At 43.9% G+C, this 25,556-nt stretch overlaps 1 protein-coding gene across 4 annotated transcripts in view; it reads left to right on the top strand.

Annotated features, from left to right (window-relative positions):
* The window catches only part of BMP3 (bone morphogenetic protein 3), a 39,503-nt gene that overhangs the window by 2,887 nt on the left and 11,060 nt on the right, over window positions 1–25,556 (top strand). The window contains exons 1-5 of one of the 4 annotated variants that reach the window (XM_035325752.1): window positions 1,518–1,701; window positions 5,551–5,659; window positions 6,744–7,231; window positions 17,919–18,826; window positions 25,220–25,537. In XM_035325752.1, the coding sequence (XP_035181643.1) occupies window positions 5,655–5,659; window positions 6,744–7,231; window positions 17,919–18,826; window positions 25,220–25,411 (1,593 nt within the window). In that variant the 5' untranslated portion in view covers window positions 1,518–1,701; window positions 5,551–5,654 and the 3' untranslated portion in view covers window positions 25,412–25,537. Of the gene's footprint in view, window positions 1–1,517; window positions 1,702–5,550; window positions 5,660–6,385; window positions 7,232–17,918; window positions 18,827–25,219; window positions 25,538–25,556 lie in introns of those variants that run through there. The other 3 variants (XM_035325751.1, XM_035325753.1, XM_035325755.1) reach the window with 3 other exon arrangements.

Below are 25,556 nucleotides of genomic sequence, written 5' to 3'. Positions count from 1 at the left end.
TATCAGTAAATGCTGACTTCATTGTGTAATTAAGTATAGTATATTGGCCCTATGAAACTTGGCCCATCAGTGCAATCAGGCTAGAGACCCATCTGCTTCACTTGGAGCAGAACTCAGGCCACAAAATATATTAAGAAAAACTGCAGAACTACATTTCCATTCTGGAAGTAGTGCCAGTGTCAAAATATCTACTGAAAACCAAACCACAGGTTCTTTCCATAGCCCTCATTGCTGTTTGTAAAATGTTATTTAAGAAACTGAGCTGAAAAGATGCCCGTGGAGAATTTCAGATGGGAGGTAGGCAGAATCCAAACTAACCAACCACAATTTATTTAAACCAAAATATTTCATTTTAAAGGAAACCATTTTCTCACTTTGCCAGATCCCTTTGCCTACCTCTCAATGCTTTAATACATCCATATCTTAGCAATAAACATTGATAGATAGAAAGAAAACAAACCATGGCTGACAGGATAACACGGTAGCTTCTGCCAACTCATCAAAGGCCATTAAGTGTGCAAACCAGCAGTGATGAATATTCATCAATTGATGAAAGAAGATTTTCCCCCCACAATCAGCAAATTCAGATGCTGTTTTCAGATGCAGAGACTGTTGTTTGTGTGCCAAGATCTATATTTTTCAAAAGTGGGCACTAATCTGCGGAGCATCTTTTCCAAGTATTCACGTGGCTGTCACTGAAGGGGAGGGGTACAGAGTTATCCTGGGGGCTCACAATCTAGCTCAGGAATATCATTTTGAAGTTGAAAGTCACAGGAGCACAACTCCAAAAGTATCTTTGCGTTGGCACAGACAGCAAACTGGCTGACCAAATGCCTACTGTTGGGTGAGCTGAAACATCTCTTCAGGTTCCTCTCCCTCCATCGGTTAGAAGGGGACACCCAGCTAGACTAGCCACCTGCAGCTGGGTGTCAGTCTCCACCAATATGCACCCTTCATAACAGCACGTATTTGCGACAGTCCCCCATTCGAATTTCAGATGTACCTGAAGTGGCAGAAAGGAGCAGGTTCACTGACTGATTTTGGCACATCACCTCACACTTCTGCTTTCGCAATTCAGGGGAGCTTTAAAAAACCATCAAATCCCACTTGTATAATGCCTGGACTTGCGCTGAAGGCTGGCACTTCCCGGTGTCTTTGCACTGTACCGGCTGTGTGAACTAAGAGTTTCAATGTGAGCTTGCAGCCAGGAATATTTTCTGTTGAGTGCTGAGCGCATGTTTAATGCATGCTTAAAAAATGCAACAAGATGGATAGGAAATCACTCTCAGTGGTTCTGAGCTGTTTAGTTTTAAATTAAACACAGCTTTTTCCTGCCGAGACTTGATTTACTTGCTAGACAGGACCGGTAGGCCGCATGCTTCCTAGCCTTTTGGGCAGGCTGGTGTGGGCTGAGGGCATTGAGTAGACGGGGTCCTTTCAGTGCAGCATCACTGTGCAAGCTGACATCTGTAGCAAGCTGTCCTATAAGAAACAGTAATACTGGGACTGTTCCCAGTTCTGAGGCAATCATACTGGCAAAGTGACTTTGACAGCTGTGATGAGCTGGTTTCTTGCTGGTCAGCCATAGCAGAAAGCTCACTGACTGGAGAGGCCACGAAGATGAAACCATCCCAAAGAGATGGTCCTTCCAATTCAGAGTAAGCTCTGGTTTGGCATAGTACGTTGCTGAAGTACTGTACGGTAAGCCTGATATTTATTATTAGTAGAATTATAGAGTAATTTTAGCATGCATGAGGCAGCATGATGGAATTACAAGCTTGGAGTCTGCTTATAATGATATTAGTGTTAAAACATTCTGCTGGGTTTCATGGGGACAGGAATACTGCACGAGGGAGTATCTCATCCACTGTAAAAACACTTCTATGACAGGCTGCAGGCATGTTATCCACTGCGCCCAGCACATCTGTACCTCAGGTCTGACCTTCAGAAGTCCATAATGAGGTCTGCTCCTCAGCACACCCCAAAAGCAGCATCGAGCAGCAGAGCTCAGGCAGCAGGTGGAGGATTGCCCACAGGAAGGGCAGCTGGCAGGGCTGGGGGGGGGAGCTCCCCTGCTTGTATGGTGCCTCAGGGGACTTCCCTGCTCTCTGCATCGTGGGAAGCTGTACCCCCTCCCCTCCTACCAGAGCCACAGCAAGCCAATGCTGACACAGGGGCTGTCTTTCTGTCAGTTAGGAGTGGTGCATAACCAAAAGATGCAAAGCAAGGTCAAGTACATTAGTATCCCCACCCAAAAACGTGCAGAGATCAGGAGTCATTGAGCTATCACCCATTAATGGTGAATTTGGAGAAAGATTAAGTTGGAAGTTCTGTCTCATTCTTAATGTTTGTGGTCCATTTTAACTACTGTTGGGTCCTTTTCTGTCTCTTCCCTACTGAGATTTGGCGTGCCTGCAGTGTGACACACACTCATTTAGCAGTACTGGTTGCATGGTCCTTTCACCTGAGCCTTTAGCCTGACTGTGCTGGGTGAGCATGGGCAGCCTGGACATTAATTGTAGTATATCCTTTGCCTGTTACATCACTGTCCCAATCCACTTGTAAATTACTTCTTTCTACTTCTCCTCCCGTCCCATAAATGCTATATGCAAACACATTATTACAGGGTTGTAGAAGCATCTGGAAACTGACCATTGTCTAAATAACCCATTGAATTTGATCTGTGAGATTTTACCAAAGCTAAAAAAGCAGAGTGCGCTTCCTGGTTAGAAATAGTGCATCTGTAAGAGGAAAAGGTGGTTTCAGTGGCACGCGTTCATGTTGGTAGTTAAAAAGCTTCATTGTCAGAACCGCTGTTTTGAAGGTGAACCTGTGGGTGTCTTTACCTCCATGATATTCATGATGGAAGCACTATGCCTCTCCGTCAAGGCTAGGAGCACAGCGTCACCAGTGCACGTGGTACCAGTACATTTACAAGGCTTGGGGGCATAACTCTCCTGAATCAGCATAACTCTACTGAAACCTGTGAGGTTGAACTGTAAGGTTTTTTGGACACGGTCAGAGTTTTGTTCTCTGAACAACACTAAACTGGCTAGTGATTCATAGTACTTGCACAGAAGGAATGGAAAAGAATTAGTAGAGAGACGCAAAGGAGTTTTATCTCAAAAGTCAGGTCTGAGAGTTTGCCAGCCATTATTTACTAATGAGGAGTAACTACTTATATGTGCTAGTTCAGTTTGGTTTGTGCAGTCACAGTGCTCAGGCATTTAAAATCACATGGCCAGTTTAAGCTAAGGATAACTTTTGTAACTTCAGGAGCTTAGGAACTGCATGTCCCACCACATTACAGGGACAGTCCATAAAGGGAGTGGTGTTTGAAACTGAGTATGTGCATCTGTAGCATTCTCTGAAAAATGCAATAGCAGTCTAAAAAGAGGAATCAGAGAAAGTACTTAATGGCCCGAGAAGTCATTTTTTCCTTTCTGCCTCACACCAGGTGTCCTCTTTCTCTCTCTTCACTGACTGTAATATTATTGTATAGGGCAAACTTTCTATTTTAGACACCTAGTTTAAACAACTGCAGTCAAGTGGCAGTGCAAAGCTCTGGGAGCCAGATTCTGAATTAATTTTGCATAAACAGTGCTTTTGCTAACACTTAAGTGATTTTAAATAAGGGCTCAGCAATAGGGTGCTTGAGCTTCTATGCTGAACCTCGGTTATTGTCAAATCCTCCTTTGCTTGAGTAGAGTGTGAGTGAGATATATACTGTCTTGGAGTAATTCTTTTTGACTGAAGTAACTCTTTATTTCCAGTGGTCCAATCTTAACAGTCAAGCCACAGTTTGGAAGATGTGTTGGTTATGCAAAAGATCACAGTCATATGGCCAGTGATTTGGCAATGTAGGTTTAAAAGAGAGTTTAGTTATGTTTTATTTGGTTTTGTGTTTGCCTTTTTTTTTTTTTTTTTTTTTTTTTTTTTTTTTTTAATCACCTCTCTTGCCACCAGCAAGTATACAGAATCACAGAATCATCTAGGTTGGAAGAGACCTCCAAGATCCCCTAGTCCAACCTCTGACCCAACACTAACAAGTCTTCCACTAAACCATATCCCTAAGCTCTACATCTCAACGTCTTTTAAAGACCTCCAGGGATGGTGACTCAACCACTTCCCTGGGCAGCCCATTCCAATGCCTAACAGCTCTTTCAGTAAAGAAGTTCTTCCTAACATCCAACCTAACCCTCCCCTGGCACAACTTTAGCCCATTCCCCCTTGTCTTTTCACCAGGCATGTGGGAGAATAGACCAACCCCCACCTCGCTACAGCCTCCTTTAAGGTACCTGTAACATTACTGAAGTTGCAATACCACTTCCAGTATTTCAGTTGCCTAAAGATTCCTCCTTGGGATGCACAGTTTTGCCATGGGTATAAGCCAGAGGTTGCTGTTTGCTCTAAATTTCTTATTGTGCTCAAATGCACAATTTTCATGTTGCAGTAATGTAAGTTTCTTATATAGAGAATGAAATGAAAAGTATAGTCAGTATTGGCATTAATATTGAAATGGTGCGTGCATACATTTATGTACAATATTTTTAGATATGCATGGCAAATCGGATGCTTCAAACCTCTTTGAAAACAAGACACTGACATATCTTGTATTTGAGCACTTAAATATAGATGTGTACTGTGTTGGGTCTGTCTGGGATGGAGTCACCTTTCCCTGCAGCAGCCCACACAGTGCTGTGCTCTGCACTTGTAGCTGGAACAGCACTGGTATCACACCAGTGTTGTGTCTGCTGCTGCATAGTGCTGGCACAGCATCAGGACTCCCTCCAAGCCCCCAAGAGCCAGCAGGCTGGGAGTGGGCAATTGATGGGGAGGGGACATCACCAGGGCAGCTGACCTAAACCAACCAAAGGGATATTCCATAACACCTGATGTCACACTCAGCAATAAAAGGGGGGCTCTTGTGGGGGAGGGTCTCTTCTGAACAACCGGACATGTTTTGAGGCCCTGCTTCCCGGGACGTGGCTGAACATCGCTCGTTGATGGGAAGTAGAGAATAACTTTTTTTTCTTTTCTCTCTGTGCTTCCACATGGCCTTGTTTCTTTTGTTTCTTTTTCTCCCCATTCCCCTTCCCTTTAATTAAATCATTCTCATCTCAAACCTCAAGCTCTTTATGTTGTCTTTTCTCCCCCTTCCTCTTTGAGGAGGGGAGGAGTGAGAGAGCGATTGTGGTGGAACTCGGCTGCCCACTCAAGTAAAACCATCACAGTACAAAAATCATTAGTCTGCTTTTCAAAGTCATTGTTTCCTTCTTACCTGCCAGTAGGCACTTGCTTCTTGTAGTTACAGACAAGCTGTTTAAAGCTGCTTAGGGATGTTTAGTATCTAGGTCCTAAATTCAGTGGAATTTGAAAAGCAAACTCACTTTCCAGTACATGATGTATTTCAGTTGATACATTTACACTGTGATAATCACACACTTGACTGTCACCCATTTAAAATGTGAATGCCCCATGCTGGAAATAATGTGTGCTAAGCTCCATATAGTAAGGTGTAAGCTCATTTTTCTTATTTCCCTTCTTCAGGTTAGAAACCAAGTCATTCTCCAAATGTGAACCCATATATTTACACACCATGAAAATGTCAAGAAGCTTCTCTTCCACCTGCTGTGCTTTCCCCCACCGGGTGTATGAGGTAAGACAATCTATGTCTTGCAGAGCATATTTTGGAAAGGACAGTGTTACACATCTGGGGTCCTGTCTGATGCTGTGGCGCTGGCAAGGGGGTGAGACTGTTATGTTCTTTTGGTTGTGAAAAGCAGCCCAGGCAGGAGGTATGTGAAATCCTCTCAGCTGTGCACAGAGCACCTTGCTGCGCCCTGCTGTACTGGAGGAGTCCTGGTGTGCAGTTTCCCTGTCTGCGCCCATGCAGCCTGCAGAAGGGTTCCCATGCATGAGAGCACTCGTCTGCCTTCACCTGGGCATGGTGCACATCCCTTCCCAGCCCCAGGCTGCTGGGGACACTTCGGGCAGCCCTGCCTAGGTTTGAGGGTGACAGAGGAGGAAGCAGGATGCCACCAAGATTTGGTGACCCCTGGGAGATAGGGGCTACACAACCCAGTTACACCTGCCTGCCCCGGATGGTGCAGAGCCCAGCCAAGCCCTGAGATATTTGAGGGGAGATGGCTGAGTACACTTTGACTCAGGATTTTTGTTTTGTTGCAATCATGGTGTTTTTCTGCCTTTGGGAGAAGCTGGGTGGAGGTGAAAAGGGAACATCCCACCAGCCTATTCCCCCGCTGCCCTCAGGGACGAAGTTAGTGCTAGTGATTGAATTTCCAGTCACCTCTGTCTCCGCGTGTGCGTGTTCGCATTTTTCTTTGGGTGGTGGTTTCCCCTTTGCTTTGCCTCTCGCTTGCAGCCGGAGCCGAACAAGAAGGCGGTGTGATTGGCTGCTGATTACACAGATCAGCCCCGAGAGCCGGGGCTCGGGCTCGCACACACTCACTCGCACACACACTTACGCACACAACACACACCCCACAAAAACTCACCCGGGCTGCGCCTGCACCAGTCGAAGTGGGGAAGCAGCATCCGGCCGCACGGAGAGCAACACCTCCACCTCTCGCCAAAAAACAACCTGCACAGCGAGGGAAATAAACACCTTCACTGCCAGCACTGGGAAGGACAGGCAGTTTATACGGCAGCGCTTTCCTCCACCCCACTTCATTTTCTTCCTTTTTTTTTTTTTTTTCTTTCTTTCTTTTTTTACCAACAAGAGGAAACCCCTTCTCCGGTTTTGAGCACAGCCCCGTTTCTCTCCCGCTGTCGGGGGCTGCATCTGTCCGAAGCCAACTTGAGCGGGGGTGCCGGTGTCGTGTCGCCCGGTGCCGGACAGAGGGGCGGCTCGGCAGCGGGATGGCGGCATCGGCCCGCTGGGTGCTGTGCCTGTGCCTGGGCTGGGGCTGCCTGTGCCTGGCGCTGGGGGACGTGCCGAAGGCTCGCCGGGTTGGGCTGCGGCGACGAGCTGCCCTGGCAGGAGCTCAGGGCGGCCGGGCCAGAGCCGTGGCAGGTGACTACAGCCTGGGGCAGCGGCGGCCAGAGCGGCTGCAGCCAGGGGACAAGGTATCGGAGCACATGCTGCGGCTCTACGACCAGTACAGCGGTGGGCAGGCGGCAGCAGCACGGCCCCAGGACCCGCCGGGGCTGCCCGCTCCCTACCTCCGCCGGGGCAACACGGTGCGCGGCTTTCGCCCGCTGGCTGCAGGTGAGACCCCAGCGCCCCCCCGGGGAGCCCCACTGTGGAGGGGAGGGTGCTCGGTGCGAGAAGAGAGATGAGGAAAGCAGTGCTGCCTGCAGCGACACTTGTGTTTTGGGACACGGTGCTTACATTGTCTCGTGTGTTTTAATTACCGGGTTCTCTGCTCAGCTCGGTATGCGGCGTCTCTCCTGGATGGTATCTGAGTACCATATGAGGGAAGTGGACTAATTAATATATCCTCTCTGGAGCCTCTTTTTATCGGTGTTTTGCATGCATAGCTTCTGTTGAAATTACGGGTTGATTTGCATGTGAGAGAGCAGTAGCATGTGCTGGCGGTCCTTTAGACTATCTACGGAATAGTTACTTTGAGATGTTGCTGACGGCAGTGGCGATTAGGGGCAGTAGGGAATGAGTTGAGCTCAAGGGTAGTCTGTGCATGGCAAGTGCTATACTTCAGCATCTTTGGCAGTGGCAAGTAGATCTCTGTCCTGGTTACAGACTGCTATGCACAGGTAGATTTCTGAAAACATTAAGTCACTTTTCACAAAAGGATATTTATGGTGGGGGAGACATGTATAACACAGCAGTATCCCAGAAGAACCATGTCCTAGCAGAAAGAGAAGGCAGCACTGTCTTAGCACTGCATCTCTGGCCTCCGCTGCTCTGCTCTGTAATGCATCTGAACTCTGTCAGGGCTCAATGGAAATGCCACAACCCTAATGTGTTTCTCACTGTAATAAACTTCCCAAATCCACTGAATCCTGGAAACTTGCTGTTTGACAACTGTTGGGCCATCCAGAGCAGCCTGCTTTGACAGTCTCTTATTTTTCATCACACCGAAGGGTTGACCCAGCAGTAAAACTGAGTTCTGTCTGGGAGTTTGTGACCTACACTGATTCCTTTGTCTCCCAGAAAACTTGCTGAGAGCTGGGTGCCAGACTTCGCTAAGGTTTATTTGGGAGTCATTACTGCTGATTCTTCAAAGGCAACAATGTCTATTATAGGATAGCTCTGCACAGAGATCAAATACCATGAATAATTGAATGGCTTTGGCATGTTAGGATTCTGTGCTACAAACACTCTCCATCATATGTTACCGCAAGTGTTTCTGTCCACAAGAGAGGATTTAGAGGCTAGAGACTTAAATACATTTGTTTCAGAGGATGGATAGGTGGGACTCTCGGCTTGCTGTCCCCATGGAGTTTTTATGTAGAAGGTACTCTCTTGTCTTTCTAAAGTTTTTGAAATATAAATCCAATATATGTTCCTTTGTTCTGAGTTAAGTGCTGCCCTCACTGAAAAATAGTAAGTTATAATCCAAGACAAAAAAGGGGGAAAGGTATAACCCAAACAGAGTGTATTTTCTCCTTTAAGCATATCTGATTAAAGATATTTATTGTTCTAAACCTAGAAGGCCTTTGGTTGAAATCCCATCTCTGTGGTCTTTCTGATTATATTTATACTCTCACTTGACGTTGGGTGGCAGCAGTCCTATAAACACACTATTCACTAATCCCTTTCCTCCTCCTCCAATACTTTCACAGTTCAAGTGCCAAAGCAATAAATTGGAAGTGGTTATAAGTTTTTTGACACTTTTATAAGTATTTATGCAAAATATTTAACCAATTGGCTGTTGTCTTTCTCTCCCCGTAGGCAGCAGCAGCTCGTTTGTGTGGTTATTGATGGCATATGAGTGCATTTCCGTAAAAAACCTTAGATCAAATGTTCTTTGGGGTGGTGTTGGGGGAATATTAAAAGACTTCTGGTTTCTGGCTTCTTCCTTGCACCCGACTGCCCAGCCAGCCCTGCGATGCAAACGGCACCTCCACAGCATTTCCTTCTGCAGATGGTTTGTTTCCAGATCTCTGCTTTGACCGCCGGGCTCCTCGGCTGCAGATTTCAGTCTCCCAGTGGCTTTCCCCTGGCCATAACGTGGCTGTACCAGTTGTTAATCAGTTCTGTTGCCCTTACTCCTTCACACATTAAACTCTCCCTGCTGCTAACCCCTTCAGGAGACAGCTTTTGGTCTGTGATGAGCAGAACTCCCCTAAGAATCCACTGGTTTCTCCTGCATTTGCAGCAGGAGGCCTTGAAGGAAACTTTTGGTGACTTCATGTGCATTTTGAGCATATATTTGGCAATTTAACCATGTATTTTCAGGAGGTAAACAACTCCTTTTCCAAAACACACTGCTCAAATAGAGCTGTGAAACCTTTCTGTCCATGTTTTTCCCCTAAAGGACAAATTCTGGGGACCCTAAAAGATAGTGCAGTGTGCAGTGAGACCAAGAACTGGTAGGATTTGTTGAAATTCTTTCCTGTTTCTAGTCCAAGAAAAGTGGTGCTGCCTGTCACAGCTGCAGTCTTGCAGGAGACAGACCCAAAGAAAACCCAAGACGTGGTTACTGAGAATCACCTTAACAACGGCACAATGCAAGTTTTCCTTTCTGTGGTTCAGTCCTCCAAGGGGACAGAGTGAGAGCTTCTACCCTGGGTGGGCACCTCTCAAGTGTCCATCTGATGCTGCCCTGCAATCTTCCACACACAAGATTTCACAGACAGGCTGGATTATTGGTGGTTTGTTGCTCGTTCTGGGATTTGGGGCCTTTGACTTTGATGACCGCTCATGTGCTCTTGTATTCTGGCAAATTTGTTTTTCATCTCTCCCACCAAGTTATCTCAGAACAGAATTGCCCAGTTTGAGTTGCTCAGAAAAATAACCTGTGATGCCCGTGACAAAGCTGAAAAAGCCCCAAGCCCCAAATCCATTTTCAGAGCAGTAAGGATTTACATTATCTACAGAACATGCAGTTCCATCCCAGCACCATTTCTCCTCACGGACTGAACTGCCTTTGTTTACCTTTACATATTCAGTCAAAGGATGCTCAGCCTGTGATTCCTGGGAAGCTGTGTCAGGCTACAAGGGCAATGTTGTGGGATATTTATGGGATGGCGCTAGCAGCCCTCATCTTACTTAGACCAGGCAGCACAGCAAACTCTGCTTAAATAGAAACCCTGAGCTAGAGCCTTCCCCACTTCTCTGCCTGCAGGTCCCACAGAGGTGGGTGGTTTTCCATCCCTTGTGACTAAAATGGAAGGTGGGGGGAGGACAGGGCGATATGTGAGCTACAGGTGAATGCTTTGACAGTTAGGGCAAGCATAATCTTAAACTGTGAGTGAGTCTGTGCATCGGTTTCTGCATGTGGATCTTCTTTTCTCCTGCCCGTTAGCAAAACCACTGAGTGACCAGCCCTCGGGCTGATACAAATCTGCATGCCCCCAGTGCTTTCCGCAGAGCTGTGCTGATCTGCAGCTTCGGGGGCTTTGGACCTGGAGGAAAGGCACAACCCGGAATAAATGCAGACAGTGGAAAGATAAAAGCCTTGAACACAAGGCTTTCAGTTTGCTTTTGAAAGTACTTGTAATCACAGCATCGCTAAAGGAACATGTCTTGCAAATGAGTCATTTGAAAAACTCTAACTTTAATTGGAGGGTCCCTCTAATGATGTTATAGTAAAGCTATACAGGCAGAAATTACTTTAAACTCTTTTTTATTGACTGAATTTCAAGTAATTTTAGGTATTACACCTGCCCCTGGGCCAATTCTTGTGGTTTAAGAACTATGTTCTTCTCCTCTTTCAAATGCTTTTCTTTCCTTTGTTGCGGTGTGAAAAGCCCACGCAAAGAGGGAAACCAAGTACTGCATGGGGAAGCCAGCGAGTCACCGGCTGTCGTCAGACTGCAAAAATCAGCAGGGGCCCAATGCTAGCCTCTTCAGCGCTGGTAACAGTAAGGTCGTTTGTGACAAGAGCTTTAAAAACATTCAGGCAGAAGACCATGGAGGGGGACACGACTGGGGGTTGTTTTTTGTTGAAGGTTTTTTTGTTGTTGTTGTTTTGTTTTTTTTTGTAAGGTAGAGGGAGAGAGGTTCTGTGCCCCTATAAATAAAATGCAATCAACAGCATTCTCCTTATCATTGTGATACTTTTTAGGCAGAAGGAACTGGGCCCAAATCTGTGAATCTGCTAAGGCAAATGGGCAGGATCTGTAGATTTGGCTTGTCAGGACCAGACCCGGGATCTGGATTTTCTGGCTTCTGTTACCACCTGTCTCACTGTGCTGTTGTCCAAGTGGATGGACTAGCCTACAGCCCTCAGTCAGTCACAGTTTCTAGAGCACCTAAGTTCCAATGTGAAGATTTATGGCCTTGAGGAGACGGTGTGTGCAACTTTGTTTTCATACAGCAGACCTACTTCTACCAACTGAAGTTGAATTATGACTGAGAAGGAGGAGAAGCAGCCTTTTGCATTCTCCTTCACAGCTTTTTGTTTTTTATTGATGCTATCTGCTTGCTTGTTTATTATGTGCTAGTTTTGGATTTGTTGTTGTGTTTAGTTTTCAGACCTGGTCTTTCTGCTTAAAACATGTAGTAGGGAGACGATTTACATGCTGTGCAGCACATTTGTGATGTGCAATGTGCATATTCATGCACTTCATGTCGCAAAACAGGCATGTAAGTTAGATCCTAAGTACTGTATCATTACTGCATCTCAAAGTTCTTTAAGTTTAATCAAAGTGATTAAACTTAAATGGGATTATTTAACTTTAATCAGAGTGATGGGTTTTTTACTTTTGTGTGTTAAGTTACTAGCTGCTACAAACTTGCCTGCTTTGCTAGAAGTAATTAAGCCAGTTTGGCACCAAGCTGTATGCCCTTTAAAAAGGCAGAACGGGATCCTATATTTTTCCTTTGCAAAATACCCAAATCAGTAAGGGGGGAAACGGGAATCAAGTAACAGCAAAGGTTGGAGACAAGAAGAAATCTGGCTTCCAAATATGTGTTGCAATGCTGAAACTTTTTCCCAGCTCTGAGTGAACTTTTGTAGCTGGCCTATGAACCCATGAAAACAAGGTTTTACAACGGAAACACTGATATGTTCTTAACTGTGCACTGGCACAAGGGCACCACTTTAATATCTCATTTAAATGATGGCTAATGACGACTATATAACTAAACAGCCCTCATTATTGCATCCTTTTTCACCCATGGGATAGATTTGGCAGTCCATAAAAATGTCAGTGCATCCTCTATAAAGGTAAACACACCACATGTTGGTGGATTTGTTCCAGCTTATTGATGCCTGGAAATGCCCCTTGTAACATGAATATATTCCTGCTGGTTATGTCAGTCTCCGCAGACCTACTGCTCTTTCTTAAAATACCTTTTTAATGCCAGTAACAGTAACAGGCAATACAAACAGCTGCGGGTTATTGCAAGAAGGTGAGGAAGCACAGGCCATGCCTCTGAAGATTGAGTGGCTACAAGTACTTTAGCTGTAGCACTAGGAGGTGGGTTGCTTGCTGGTCAGAGCTGCCAATAACTGCTGGCAGCCCAGTGAGTGAGCACAGCCTGACTTGTATGACAACCACCTGTATGAAAACATTAAGGCATTTCTGCTTTGGGCCTGGGAGAATGTATCTCCCCTTTTCTCCTGCCGTGTGGAGCTCTGACTGGGTTGTAGGTTTCTTTCAAAATAGGAGAGAACATACAGGTGAGTAGTGATTGGCAGTTGGGCTGAGGAGGCCAATAACTTTGTAGCCTATCCATGTACCTGCCTTTACCTCCTGAGTTATATTCCACAGGAATACAAGCAATGAGGTGTTCTCGCTGTGAAGTACTTTCCTGTCCAGCTCATGGCTGCTGTTCCAAAGCTTTACATGGTACTGATATGATGAATGATACTGAAAGTGCACTGATGCTGTGTCTTACCTGCTGCAATTCAGAAGAGCTCTGTCCTGCAGGGCTTGGTCTTCAGAAATTCCTCAGCAGGCTGCCAGCAACATATGGTAATCCCTTTAAGGGGAGCAGAGACTGCCATTAAAGCCTGGCCTCGGAGTATCTGGAAGGCAGCAGTGTATTCCTTGCATGGAGTTCTTTTCATTCCCCATATTTTTCCTTTGCTCCTTTCCTTTTAAATCTTCTCCTTAGACTTTATTGCAGGGAAGTTGTTTGTGCTTCCAGTGTAGTACTACAAAAGGGCAAAGCTGAGTTAGTACAACTCTCTTCAAGTAAGTCCTTAAAGACTTAGAAGACTAGCTCAGCTAATGCTGCTCCGACAGAACTCTGCTGCTTGCAGTGCTGGGAAGCAGAAGAAGTGCACCCACCAAGTTACTGCTATTCAAGTAATACTGAGTCGCAGCTGCATCACATTGTGCGCTGCCGTGTATGAGCGCGAGGTTACCAAGTACAGCTGCTCAGAGCTGTGTGACAGAACCTTGCCAGGCAGCAAGGTGGTGGTCCCGGCTGTGGGCTTGTTCCAGCAGCCGTCTGCAGTGCAGGGACACTCCTGGGTCTTAGGATCTTCCCAGTGTGGCCAGCCTAGGCAGAGGGGGACCCTGTACCAAGCATCCCTCTAAAGTGTCATATTTCAGTATGAGATACTTCAAGGAGTACATCGATTGCTGCAACAGATCATTTCACTTCTGGGCAGCTAGCACAAATAGAGTTTCTTCAAATGTTTGGTGTTTTCATTTTTGTTTGATACTGAAAACATATGAAAAAAGCTATTGCAATGCCATGACCTCCCAGGGTATAGGTTTCTGGGCCTGTTTTTCTTCCTTCAACTTGCAAAGCTGACTTCACGCTTCTAGCAACAAAGCTCTCTGTTAGTCTTAGTAGATTTTGTTACCTTTGAGACCTTAAAGCTCTTTTTATAGCAGGCAAACTGGCCAGAGACCTCTACTGGGCTAAGGCAGTCCGGTTTCCCTGCTGGCTGCTAATCTGTTGGTGATGGGCCCTATGGTTTGGCTCCCTTCCCCTCTCTGTTTTAAATGGATACTAGCGTGCTAGAAGATATTGGTTATAGCAAACATCTACAAGTTATTGGAGTTGCTGAAGCCCTGGTTAGGTTCGGTTTAAGTTTGGGGGGTTAAAAATATTAATTGCAAAATTTAAGCTTCAGCTCACATCAGACAGCATAACTAAAGCAAGCTGGCTGAGGCTTTCGGAAGGGTTCATGCCTCACAGTAAAATGTTGTTAGATGCTACTCAATACTTCCTGTCCTTGGTTAGCAGCTGAAATTATACTATTGTGGGGACAGATCCTCAGCAGCTTCTGTTGTCTGGGATTGAGGATGAAGTTTCATTTAAGTCAAATTTAATTTTCCCAAGGAAGAGGTGCATTTGTAGATATTTTCAAGCTGAATCTTCCTTTATATATCTGTCACTTGTAAGGGTAATTACTGGCCTGCAGTATGCTTATTTGAGTGCAGTGCTCACATCTCAGTCAGGTATTGCTGTCACACAAAGGATGGATTTGACACAGTGTTCCTAAACTGTGAAAAAAACCAGGCCATACAGCTGTTTTTTTTTGAGCTGAGAGCCAGCAAAGCCATAGATATCTGTGCTGGATGCTAATAACCTGCTTGTAGATGATTTTGTGAACTGAATTACCTGAAACCTCTTCAGAATGGTTTGAGCTCAGAGGTCGTTCAGTGAGAAAATAGCACCACCTACTGCAAGTCTTTGGTGTAGAGTTAAGAGTGGCTTCTTGGGCTTTGCTTTTAATCAAAGTATATATTCCTCCTGTGTCTGTTTCACGCCAGATAGAGTTTCTTTACAAACAAAAGCAGCTTGTTTTGTTTCGCTACAATATGCCAGTTTAGAACAAGCAGTATTTGTTAAATGGAATTCTTATTAAAAATTAAAATCAAAACTTGTCATTTAACATTAAACAGGGGTTCAAATAATAACTTCTTTAACAGGCATGCATGAGACACCATAAATTCTATTTCCTAAGACTGATATGCATAGTGCTCTGCCAGATTACATATTAAGCTTATAATATTAGTGATTACAAGCCAAGCAGAGGTCAAGTGCACATGTGAGTTTAGTACAAACGTAATGAGTAGCTGGGTTTGGCCTTCATGAATTAAAAAAAGAAATTATCAAAATCAAGGAAAATCCCAGGCATAAGTAATAGCCAGAAATTGGATGGATTTGGTACATTAGTTTTCAGATATTAAGAACTTACTTACCAGAACCTTTTGTGATCCACTGTCAGGTTGGGCTGAGTGTGTAATCTATGGTGTCTTCCGTAAATGATTTTCCCCTGTTTCACTGAGAATTCTTTTTTCCCCTAATTTCCTGAAGCAATACATGTGATGTACTGTGGAGAAAGGCTCTGTCTTTCTAGTGAGGCTGATTTCTCCTCTTTTAATATATTCTTTAGAACATTTATTAGGAAAAAAAAAAAAAATAAAGTTAGAAAAAGAGGCCACTTAGCTGGTTGGGATGGGCAGACAGAGGGAGAATATTGTCATGCACTGGACTCTGAAAGACAATAGCAGTTATGGTATCTGTGCCTGGAAGAAAAGATTGTCACCCAAAACATCACCCGGAACATAAAGCTCACAAAATTTGTGAAAGTTCAGTATTGGAAATTATTTGTTCTCACTTGCTTTGGCAGAAGGCTTAATACAGTGTTTTGAGGATGGAAGCAGAGAGGCTGTTCCTCCCTACTCCAGAGGCACATCTTCTGTGCTTCTCATTCCTTGGGATAAAACAACAGCTCTTGGAAAACTCTGGAGTTTATAACATCTCTCCAGCCACTAGAGAGGGTTTTGACATGCTATGGTGTCAAAGAAGCATTTAACTCCCTATTGCCTCATTTTCCTAATGTGTTGGGTTTTTTCCAGCCCTTTGGGGGGCTGTAGACCATACCTTTCTTTGCATGACTATATTTGACTTTTCAATACAGCTTGTTTTTACAGGTCTCGATAACACTTTAATATTTGGATCTGTATTTCTCCCACTCCGAAGGACAGACATAACTGCAGTTCAACCAGGAAATCTTACAACAAAAATTAAGCCACACCTCCAAGCCTTTCTGTCACACCCTGCAGGAGATTAGTCAGCCATACGTTTTCTCTCCTGTGTTAGGGGTGTGTCTCTGGGTCTGTGCAAGATACCTGTGGTTACGTTGACTTCTCTAATTTCACAGCTGTGGAAACCCTACTTTCCACCACATCCCTCCTAAATGATACAGTAACACCCTGACCATGAAGATGTATTGTCCTTGGCTTGTTTCTGTCTGCAAAGAGGCTAGTGGGTGCATTTTGCCACCACTGCCCATCCCTCCTCCCACCCTGCACAGAAAGACAGCTTGGTTTGCTTTCTTTTGGTTATTAGGGTTGCTCTAGTACTGTCCGCTTAGCTCCAGCTACATTAGTAAATATTTTGTTACTGATTCTCATGAAAATTGATGAAATGTCTTAGGGGGAATGAGTGAATTTATCCTGTGCAATTGAAGTGACCCTGGTCCAGATTATTCTAGAGGGAAACTTTTGTTGTAATTAGTGTCTGACTTAGCCAAAAGGAAGTCAGAGAAGCTTGTGTGTTCTTAGCCCTTTACAAGTTGTGAATTGTCTGTGTCTCCACAGTTGACATCTGAGCCTTAAAAATGAAAACAGTGGTTCTAGCCTGGTGTTTCTCCCTGCCGTGTCTTTAGAGGCAAGCTGCATTCCTTCTTTGTGTGCAAGACTGGTGTCAATGCTTGCTTCTGTGCTCAATTCTACCCTTGCGGTTGTGAAGGGCTCTGTGTCATTTATACATACAAAGGAACACTTGAGGGGCCACTAAATTGGTCTTACTGTCATGGAGGAACGGTTAACGTTGAGAGGAAGCATCCTTTCTAACACAGGATTTCTACTTGTCTTTTGGTTTAGCTGCCCATTTAGCATCCTGATAAATATTTGTAGCTATACCAAACGTTAAATGTATTTGAGTCCCTCTTTAATAGTCACTGACAATTTAGAAGCTGCCACCCAGGCCCCAGAGTTCCCATCTTGTAGGTGAAGCCCATATTATAGAGGGGCAGAGTGGGAGGTGAAAGGGAACCAGCTAGGCTTTGGGGCATTGAACAGCTCAGTGATCAGAGCTCGAATGGCTTACTTAAAAGCATACTTTAAAGCCTGGGGCAGCAATCAGAATCATTGCCCCATTTCAATCCAGGATTTTTATCTTCCTCACAGCCACATTCAGCCTCTATCACTAAGGAAGCAAATCTTGTCTTTCTAGCGAGGGGGCTCTGGCTCATCAGTATGATTGAAGAGTACAGACAAACCAATGCCTGGTGAAGCCTGTGGGAGCCTTTCTCCAGCTTCAGCTGTGTCTTGGTTAAGGCATGGCTCGGTGCCATTGATGTCCCATTTGTCTTGGAGAGAGAAAGACAACCTTGTAGGCAGGACAGAGTAACATTACCTAAGGTGTATTTGCAAGGAGGGGAGAATGTTGAGAGAGAGAGAGAGAGAGAGAGAGAAGGAGAACAAAACCTTACTATGATATTGTTCAAGTTTCTGGATGATAGATAAAGACTTCAGTGCATCTCTTATCGACCTGTGTTCCTATGACCTAGTTTGTTTCCTGGAATCAAAGGAGTGGTAGCACGTGTATGAGTTCTTCTGGACTGAGATATATATTATAAGGAAGCGAGACAGAAAGTATGTGACGTTAAGGTCACCAGTTTACCAGCTGGTCATTATTCTGAATAGTGGCTTTAACCTGTTCCCAAAGCACTGCATGAAAATTTTCCATGCACTTAACGTATAACCTAGAAAGTAATGTGGTTTGGTCCTTTTGGTTTCCATAACATTTGGAATTGCCCAAATTCTTATCTAAATATTTGTTTTTCTAGGGAGCCCTGGAAGCCAGGAGCTGTATGTTTTTAACTTGACTTCACTCACCAAGACTGAAAATATCTTGTCAGCTTCAGTGTATTACTATATCGGTGATCTGCTGAATGCTAAGTGGAACTGTTCACAATCCAGAGGCTGTTCTCATGGGCACAGAAAACCTGAAATTCAAGTACATCTTTCAGTTTGGACCTTTCCTTCTGTTGGGAACCAGACCCGGAGTCTGGGACGTTTCCTAATAAATGTCTCCAGTGCTTATGGGGATGTCCTTTCCTGGCAGTGGAAAGATATCACTCAGGTCCTGCACGAAGCAAAACAAAACAATGAACTTCTGATCAGTGTGAAAATGGATTTGACAAGCCATCACCCGTGGAAAAGGGCACCTTCTTACTACGAACCTTACATTCTGATATATGCCAATGACTCTGCTATTTCAGAGCCAGAGAGCGTTGTCTCTAGTTTGCAAGGGCACCGTAATCCTCTGACAAGGGTCTTTCCTAGGCCAGAACACCATGTAAGGAGCAGCAGTGGGAAGCGGCGACGGAAACGCTCTACGAATGTCCTGTTGCCGTTGCAGAACAATGAGCTTCCAGGAGCTGAGTACCAGTACAATGAGGATGAGAGATGGGAAGACAGAAAATCATACAAAACATTCCAGCCACGTTTGGCAGAGAGGGCAAAGAGTAAGAAAAAGCAGAGGAAGAATCATCACCAGAAGAGCCAGACTCTGCAGTTCGATGAGCAAACCTTGAAGAAAGCGAGGAGGAAGCAGTGGAATGAGCCAAGGTATTGCGCCCGGCGCTATCTCAAGGTGGATTTTGCAGACATTGGCTGGAGCGAGTGGATTATTTCACCTAAATCCTTTGATGCCTATTACTGCTCGGGGGAATGTCAGTTCCCAATTCCTAAGGTACTGTCTTTACTGATCTTTTTGCACTTTCTGTTACTGTAAACTATGCACTTTTTTTCTTTTTTCTTTTTTTTTTTTCTATATGAATAAAATGCAGCTGGTCACCTATTATGTATTGGGATATAGTAAATAAGTGGTATCTTTGTCTTGTACTGCCAGGAGTAGTGGTTAAAACAGCTAGTAAAAAAACAGGCTTGTAAAGATAATTAAAAAAATATTACATGGTATTAGTTTTTTTGTCCAGAGCCCAAATTGCCATAAAACATTTCCTGAATAGTGCTAATGATGTGTGAACTTGTTATTAACCTGTTTAATAAACATAATACAGGCCAGACACAGAAAATTGCTTATTAGACAGTAGTAGTTATACCATGTAGAAGTCTCTGCTGCCTGGCCTGCAATGGGGTCAGTCACTACAGCTTCCTCTAGGAAAAATGTGTGCCTCATGAGGCATTACTGTCAGAGTGACAGAGAGTATGTGGAGCTACAGGAGCAGTTGGGATGCTCTGCATGTAAGCCAAAGATCCAAATGACTCACTTCTGTGACAGAGTGGATCCAGAAGCAGTGGTTCCCGACAGACTGCCTTTTGGAATATCCTCTGCTTTTGATGAGATTGCATGTGGGTAGCAAGAAGCACCATGACTTCGGTAGATTAAATCAGCTCCTGAAAATCAAATGCCCAATGTCATTAGCAGTGTGCTTCCCCCTAATGTCTACCAAGACCTAAAAGTGAGATGCAGTACTGAAGGCTGGCATAAAATGAGGGGTAAACTCAAATAACACCTACAGGAAATTTCATTGAAGGTAGGGCATCTGGTCTCTCTGAAACTTCATGTTCAAGAGTCCCTATTCCTGATGCTATGAAGCCTTGGCGGTCTGTTTCAAAATTCATGTGGAATCTCAGAGGCTTAAGGAGTCAAGGGAGCCACCCTTTGAAAATGACATGTGGCGAATTGTACCAAAGGTGATGGAGCCCAGATAAAGCAAGCTGAGGAAGGAAGGAGTCTCTGTTTGAAGGAGACGATTTGTCTGACTACCTCAAACTGCAATGGCAGGCTTTCAGGTTTTGGATCAAATGGGAAAACATGAAAGGGAATAGGAAGAAATAAAGTCACTCCCTGTGCATAAACGGCATTGTGCCTTCAACTTTATTGTTGATGGGAACTGTGCTTTACTCAACATACAGGTTAGCAATTTTAAAATCAGTGGTATTGAACTTCTAGCTATAAGGACAGACAAATATTTCACTGTCCACTGTAACCCTCTACTTAAAAGTGGGTTAACATTTCCAGATGCAGCTTTTGTTATAAGAACTTTATCCCAATCATAAAAGAGTGCTGGTTGGACTTCTGTTTAGCAGAAAATGGTATATGACAGTTAAACCAGAAAAGATAAAGTATTTTAATTCAAAAGAGTTCACACAAACACAATGTCTTCAGCTGATCCTGGCCTCTAAAATATTCTTCACTTAAAATGAGCTACTTGCTGTGGGCTACCATCAGAGTTGCAAAAGACACAAAGCAAAGCATGAAGTACGGTTCAGACAGTTAGTGATTCTACTGGAGGTCAATTTCAGTCAAGTTCTTCTATTTCTGATGATAATTTAGGACAAGAATGTTTAGTAGCCTCTTAGAAAGGCCTGAAGTTTTCTCATGTTAAGCTCAAAATTATTTCGGTTCCTGTTCCATAAGGTTAGCAGCTCTGGCTCTTTCCATTTTCAGGGGAGTAAATCATAGCTGAGGTGCTTACAAACACCCATGATCTAGCATTTGTTAGAGAATAACCATTTCAGCCCACTCATTAAATTGTTGTGTGTTTGTGTGTGTATGTGCTTTTTTTTTTTTTTTTTTCATTTGGCAGACATAAAATAGGCTTCTACCTTCTGAGGCAGCAATGCCTTTAAGAAAAGCTCTCTTTCAGTAGTCAATACATACCATATATTTCAGGGTTAGTGCCTCTTCTGTCTCTGTGAGGTATAGATCAAACCTAAGAATGCTCAATAAACTGCATGTTCAAAAACAAACAAGGCTTTCACCGAAACAGTTTTGAAGGTAGTGGTTTTGGAGGCATTTGTAACTGGTCTCTCCCTGCTCCTGCTGAAATCTAATCCTACCTTGAGTTGATGGGAAATACCTAATTTAAGAAAAATACAAGTCTAAATACTAATTTTACCCTAAGTACTAATTTAAGACAAGAATACAAGAAATAGTCAAGATTAGACTTGGAGAGCATGGCTACTCCAGTAGCAAAAAAGCACCAACTATCTTCAGAGAGATACATAAATCACCAGAAACAAAAAGAAGAGTAATAATAGAGAAGCAACATAATTAAAAGTTTCATTTTCTGTATGCAGAGCCTCTTTTAGTACCCACAACCAGAAAATCCCTGACATGCTTCACAAACTCAGGGCTTAATACCCAGAGTAACTTCAAACCTCTGGGGAGAAGAAGGGAAAAAAAAAAAAAGAAAAAAAAAAAAAAGAAAAAAAAAATGCTCCTGGCAAGTAAAATGTCCTGAGATGAGTTTAGTAATCAACGGTTCTGAAGAGACGAAGTTAAGTTTAATTGTTGTTTGAACTTCTGTTTGGCACTCTGAGGCATGACAGGGAGGTATTAACAGCGCTCACAGCTGAAGGGTAGTTAACAGATATTGCCTGGGTGAAAGATAAGTTCCATCTTTGAGTTGTCTGTCTTCAGCTAATTCCCCTGACGTATTACACTTCGTATAAATAGATTTTCTGTCATACAGAGCCAAATGTATTTTAGCCAAAATCAGGATCTACTTTCCAGCAAATAATAGCATTGGCCTCTGATATGTTGTGTTTTAACCCCATCCACCCAAATAAGTAGACTTGCAGCTACTACTGTCACCATTGCTAAGTCCAGCAGTCTCAAGGGCATATGCTTCCCCCTCCTCCTCACCCATTCGGTCTGCCTGGGACAAGCATGTACCCACAGTCAGAAGTGGTCCCTGTCCTCAAAAATCTTACAGTAGAAGAAAGGTGATAAATAAATAGGGGAGATGAGTGGGCAAGTAAACAGAGTTTGGATGACTTCTCTGACACAAAGCGGGTCTGGTTGCCATGAGCTAGCCATGTAGTTCAGGCCTACACCACCGTAATCAGGACATCAGTTTTCTTCCTCAAATTCTAATAAAAAGGCCTGGTCTGGCCTATCTGTGCAAAACTCCCTAGACTCGGTTGGGTAAGGAATATAGAATCAGAGCATTATAGGTACATGGACACCGTGACAATGAGTGCTTGCTGCCATGTACTGCAGAGAGAGAGTTTGTTGAGAAAGCAGGTAACTGAAACCACATGGTGAGTCTGATTCCCTGGGAGCAACTGGCAGATATCTGTCTGTATTAGATTTCAAATTATTCCTTTTGTGCATTTTTTTAATCACATTAAACAAAATGACCTTGTTTTCCAAGGAAAATGAAAAGCTGAATTAATATAAAGGTGAAGCAAGCATCTTCTAGAGCCATGTGTTATTCTTGGGCATACCTAATATCTGGTGTTGCTAATAAGACTGCGTTTGCAAAGTGATACTGTAACCATCAGGCAATAACAAACTAATCTGTGCCTATGGGTATATAATGTTCCCTTGCTGAGGGTGAACTTCTAAAGTTGACAACCTGTTTGGTAATTAAGAACAGATGTGCTTCTTCCCCCCTCCTTCTCCACCTACAAACTTTCTGGCCCTACCCTTTCCCTGATTTCAATTAGCTGGCTTGACTGCTCTCAAACCCACGTGTGTTGGGCTTGCAGAACACCACAGAGTGTGCAGGCCAGGCAGACCATCTCCCAGGTCAGGAATGAAAGCTCGTAACTGACATCATGTGCGCCGCTCCTAATACTTCTCTAATGAAATTCAACAGGGCACCAAGTCTCCCAAGGATGCACGCAGCTTAGCAGGTGCAGCCTTAGCCACAGCTGTACTTATTCACAGATTTGGCAGTTAGGAGTCGGCTCAGCATTTTTCCCTCCCACTGCTCATTATGGCCTCACCTCCTAAAAGAAAATCTTTGCCTGCTTTTCATTAGCATGTGCTGGACAGAGCATCGGCGGCCCAGAGGCAGTGGCCTAAATACTTCTTGTGCAGGGCGTAATGCCCATTCAGTACCCAGAGGGGGGTTTCAGTTTTCTGAAAAGCACTCACTAAAATATTTAGATATTTTACCTCTTGCATCTGATCAGCAGGCCTAGGAAATGTGTTGGGCTCCCAGTGACATTTGTGGAGAATGCTGCACTGGAGCTGAGTAAAGGAACAGGCCTGGATGCTTCTGGGGCTTTCACATCCTTTTACAGAGAGAAATTACAGAAAAATGTGAATTGTGTACTGATCTAAGACTCTTTAAAAATTCTTATAAACTACTGCTGAGGAACATAGGTACCCTTGAACTAAAAGCAAACAAATGCACAAAAATGTCTTTCTTAAGATCTGCCAGCTAGAGTGAGAGCAATGTGTTTGTAACAATGCTGGGAGACGTATAGCCATTAAGAGGACACTTCTAGAAGTTTTGCTTTTGTATTTTAAGCAGAACATTGCTGCATGTCTCCATCACACTCATCTGATAAACTTTGACTGAAACAGCAAAGGGAAAAATGATCAGGGTTTATACAACCTCTGCGTTTAAAATGGACTTGGATCCTGAGCATACATGAGAAAATTCTGAGTCTATCAGACTGTAAACAGAAGCAAGAGGCAAGCAGGATTGGGCTCATTTGTTGCTCCGCCTTTCTTTCTGCATGCAAAATAGGCTCCACGTTAGAAGAAAAAAAAAAAAAAAAAAAGGATTATGTTTAACATGTACCTAAAGAATGGCTGAGTGCTCCCCGGTGAATCCTTTCCAATTCTCTGTCAAGTGGTTCCAGTTCTCACTTGAGACTGCTTTCAGCAATGTGGTATGGAAAAAGTCAATTCTGATTCATTTCTGTTGGAATTCAAGGCACATCTGTCTCTGTGAGAGAGGAAAAATGCAGAGTCATGAGCTATCCCTTCCTAAAAAGGGACAGGTTAGGCATCCATAGCCAGCTGAACTGGAAGCAGGTACCTCTAAGTGTGCAAACGTTATGCACAAGCGATTTGACGAGCCGGTACCTCACAGCTATTCCTGTGATTTTTGTGTGCAAGGTCATTAGGACTCGCAGATGAGGTAGGTAGATATGTAAGCCTCAAGACTGATTTATCACAACACAAATCATCTCTTATCCCAACAAAACCGCAAACTGCAAATTTGGCCCGCCTGATCTTGTTCCATGTATTTCTCAGTGACACCTGACTGAGCATACTTAACCGTGTGATTCCCAGGTTCTGTGTGCAAGATGAGCTCTAAGATGCATTATTAAAATTTCACTCTTACAAAAATAAGTCTCTGGGTAAAATCTGTCTTGTGCATGTTTCATGCTCACCTGCTTGGATTTGGAAGGGTTTGTGGGTGTTGGAAGTAAAATTTAGGATATTTATTTTTCACTTTTCTGAATATAATGACTTTTCATTTTGTGAATGAACTCATATTCTATTTGTTTGGTCGGGGTGTTTGTTTGTTTGTTTTGTACAAATGTAGTGAAATAACTATTTCACCACTTGGATTTGCTTTTCATTTGTATTAAACCAAAATTTGTTTCAAATTTTGTGAGTATTCAACCAGAAAACTTAGTCCTTTAGAGCAAAATGTCACCATAATATAAGGCACACCTGACATGGGATTTGAGGGCTCAGTTATTCAGCAGTGTCACTGGTGATGTATATTACAGATGAGAAGTGATTTGGCATGGAAGAATTAGCGAAACAACCTAACCTTGGAAGACAGCAAACTGGAACAGTTAGCATTGTGACACAAAGTATTTCCATACCCTTCTCTGTATGTTTTATCCCTTTTTTTCCCTGATGTACTCATATTCCACCAGCCTGACTTCCCAGCATAGAAGCTGTATTTATTTTGCTCCCCTAATGAATCAGCCTGCTAACATGTTGACTGCCTCACTCCCAGCTGTACAAGTTTATGACTAAACTGCAGCTCACATGAAACTTAATTTACATCAGAAGAGACTGCCTTGACCTGTAGGTACACCTTGGTGCAAGGTCTGCTGCCTGGGCATTTTCCTGGGAAGGCACGTCCCACCGAGAGCAAGAGGCCCCTGTCCTGAGCAGGATGCTCTAGCTGAAAGCAGTGGAGCAGCAGTGACATCCAGTGGCCGGCAGAACCAGGCCACAGTCATATTCCCTGCTCCTGGCTCGGGGCGTGTATGGTGACAACTGTAAAAAGACAGATTTTACAGTGAATCGGCCACAGGGCCCTTCTTTAAGAAACAAGTTTTGTTCTGGTGTATACAGGTCCCTTTTAACATACGTGAAATTATATTTTCTGCTTTTATCTTTCTCTTGCAGGCCTTGAAGCCATCCAACCATGCCACCATCCAGAGTATAGTGAGAGCAGTCGGAGTAGTCCCGGGCATTCCTGAGCCTTGCTGTGTTCCGGACAAAATGTCTTCTCTCAGCATCTTGTTCTTCGATGAAAATAAGAATGTGGTTCTTAAGGTGTACCCCAACATGACAGTGGAATCCTGTGCATGCAGATAACATCTCAGAAGACCCTATTGAAATGCTAAGGTGATCACTTGCTATTCTGTGAGGTTCTTTTTATGATTTATACTTTGTTTGCACTGCCAATGCATATTTTTTTTTTTTTTTGGGGGGGGGGGGGGGGGGGGGGGGGGGGGAGGGG

Source organism: Oxyura jamaicensis, chromosome 4 (genome assembly GCF_011077185.1).
Source record: "Oxyura jamaicensis isolate SHBP4307 breed ruddy duck chromosome 4, BPBGC_Ojam_1.0, whole genome shotgun sequence".
Taxonomy (NCBI): Eukaryota; Metazoa; Chordata; class Aves; order Anseriformes; family Anatidae; genus Oxyura; species Oxyura jamaicensis.
This window is presented reverse-complemented; position numbering and strand designations above follow the sequence as displayed.